Source organism: Scylla paramamosain, chromosome 10, assembly GCF_035594125.1.
Source record: "Scylla paramamosain isolate STU-SP2022 chromosome 10, ASM3559412v1, whole genome shotgun sequence".
NCBI classification, from domain to species: Eukaryota; Metazoa; Arthropoda; class Malacostraca; order Decapoda; family Portunidae; genus Scylla; species Scylla paramamosain.
The window spans coordinates 13952501-13955000 of record NC_087160.1 but is presented as its reverse complement, the minus strand read 5'-3'; the positions used below and the strand labels follow the sequence as shown (position 1 = coordinate 13955000).

Sequence of the window (2500 nt, the reverse complement as noted above, 5' to 3'; positions counted from 1 at the left end):
TTCCCTAGTTCCCGTCCTCCTCCTCCTCCTCCTCCTCCTCCTCCTCCTCCTCCTCCTCCTCCTCCTCCTCCTCCTCCTCTTCCTCCTCTTCCTCCTCCTCCTCTTCCTCCAAACAGGCTATTGGTACTTGATTCACCATCGTAATCCACCAACATCACTTATGTCACAAGCAAAGCAACAATAATTTAAACAAACTAAAAGTAAGAACAAAATTGATGTTAATCTGTCTGCATATATGTTAACTTGAAGGGAACTTAAAAATGCATTCCTTTGAGCGTATGTGCATTTGTAAGATAATATCGAGAGAGAGAGAGAGAGAGAGAGAGAGAGAGAGAGAGAGAGAGAGAGAGAGAGAGAGAGAGAGAGAGAGAGAGAGAGAGAGAGAGAGAGATGGTAGAAAGACAGGCTAGGCGGCTAATGACAGGCTAGGCGGCTAATGACACCCGTGACAATGACACCGTGATGACACTGTAACATCATCATAAGTGTTTAAATCTTCATGTGACGTTCGTGCACCTTTCAAACAACTTAAAACCCCACCCTCTACGCAGCGTCTATTTCACTATACAATATTACACCTTCAATTCAAAATATGTATACCAAAAGATCTAGACTCGGGATAGACACAGGAGAGCACACAGGCGTAAAAAAAAAAAAAAAAATGCGAGACTGAATATTTATTTCCCCGTTTCTTCTCACTCACCTTTATTTTAGTATTTTTTTCCGCCCTTGCTATTGTCATTATTCCCTTTGTCTTTCCCCTCACGTCACATTTTCTTTCTCTTAAAAAAAGATGGGAGAATATAACATCTTTCTGTCTCTCTTTCACTCTCTCGCAGCGAATTCACCTGGACAAACTCGCTGCTATGCCCTCGGAGTTGGGCTTCTGCACGCTCACCTTCAAGACACTGGTAAAGGCATACACTAACTTGCGCTTTGCTTCTGCTCTTATCTCCTCCCGGGCCTTGCAGCTTTTGAGGGGAGAGACCCTTCTGACGACGAACTCCGACATGTCGCTAATATTTGCATGTCTCGCCATAACCTATTTTTGATCACTCTAGCTGCTTACATATTAATCTAGCGTCCAAATTAATCACACATAGATAGGATGAATGAATGGATGGATGGATGGATGGAAGGTGACAGAGGAGAGAAGTCATATTGGCATAAATGGATGGATGAATGGATTGAAGGTGAGAGAGAAGAATAGAAATCAAATTGACCATACAGAGATAGGTAGATGGATGGACAGATAGAGTATAAAAGAGCAAAGGACAAATACCTGCTGCGTTTACTCTACTTTTCATGTTTCTTTTTTTTTCTCTCTCTCTCTCTCTCTCTCTCTCTCTCTCTCTCTCTCTCTCTCTCTCTCTCTCTCTCTCTCTCTCTCTCTCTCTCTCTCTCTCTCTCTCTCTCGTTTCATTGAAAATACTAATGGTTGGTGGAACATTCGGTAAAGGGAGTCACTTTTCATGGTAGAAATTTGCCACTCGCACTGGTGTAATAGAAGTCAAGTGGCCATTAAACATCATTCACAATTTGCTTTATTCAGCTTTTTTATAATAGCCGCCAGCCTGTGTCATAAAAAAAATAGAGAGAGGGAGAAGGAAAATGTGACCTGCATTTGGACCACCTACATCCGCTGTGCTGAATTGATAAAAGCCGTGAGTGACGGTGTAATTGTTGATTTCAAATGTTATGAGTGATACGTGTAATGCTATTATTATTATTATTATTATTATTATTATTATTATTATTATTATTATTATTATTATTATTATATTCATTTTTATTATCATTACCACTGAGTTCATTGCTTGGTCGACAGCTTCACTAAATACTTTTGCACTGAACCCTGCCCTTGATACTAGTTGCTGTGCATTTTATTCAGCTTGTAGTAGTTCCTTGAATCTCGTCTTAGATGAATTAATATCTGGCCATAAAGAAAATCTCGGTCTCAGAACTACGACATGTCACACGAGCTTCATCTGCACACACAGTACACTTCACTAAGCTCCTGATAACTGCTTAATCCCGTCCAGTGTTATCAAGGCTATCTGAAGTGTAATGAAGAAGAAAAGAAGAAGAAGAAGAGAAGGAGGAGGAGGAGGAGGAGGAGGAGGAGGAGGAGGAGGAGGAGGAGGAGGAGGAGGAAAATAAGAAGAGAAAGGAAACGATGATTGATTTTGATTGTTCAGTTATTTTAAAACTGCAACAATGAGATCACATGGTTTAAGGAAGAAGAAGAAGAAGGAGAAATAAATATAAAGACAAGAACAGGAACAACCACAAGGAGAACAACAACAAGAAACACAAAAACAAGAACACCAAGATGATGATTATGATGTTGATAAGTAGGTTACATTTTTTTTGCCTACTTTTTTTAAAAAATTGTCGATAAATGTAGACAGGAATGTGCTACACTAAAGTAAAGCATGCACAACTATTAATCTTTTCAAACAAGTAGATAAAACTGCAGGTAACAAAGCAATTGAATTTA

General features: G+C 39.6%; 1 protein-coding gene across 1 annotated transcript in view; it reads right to left on the bottom strand.

The window, feature by feature from the left end:
• Window positions 1-1012, bottom strand: part of LOC135104524 (uncharacterized) — a 13694-nt gene extending 12682 nt beyond the window's left edge. The window contains exon 1 of the mRNA XM_064012097.1: window positions 849-1012. Coding sequence (XP_063868167.1) covers window positions 849-1012 — 164 coding nt within the window. The remainder of the gene's footprint in view (window positions 1-848) is intronic.
• Between the last annotated feature and the right edge of the window lie 1488 nt (window positions 1013-2500).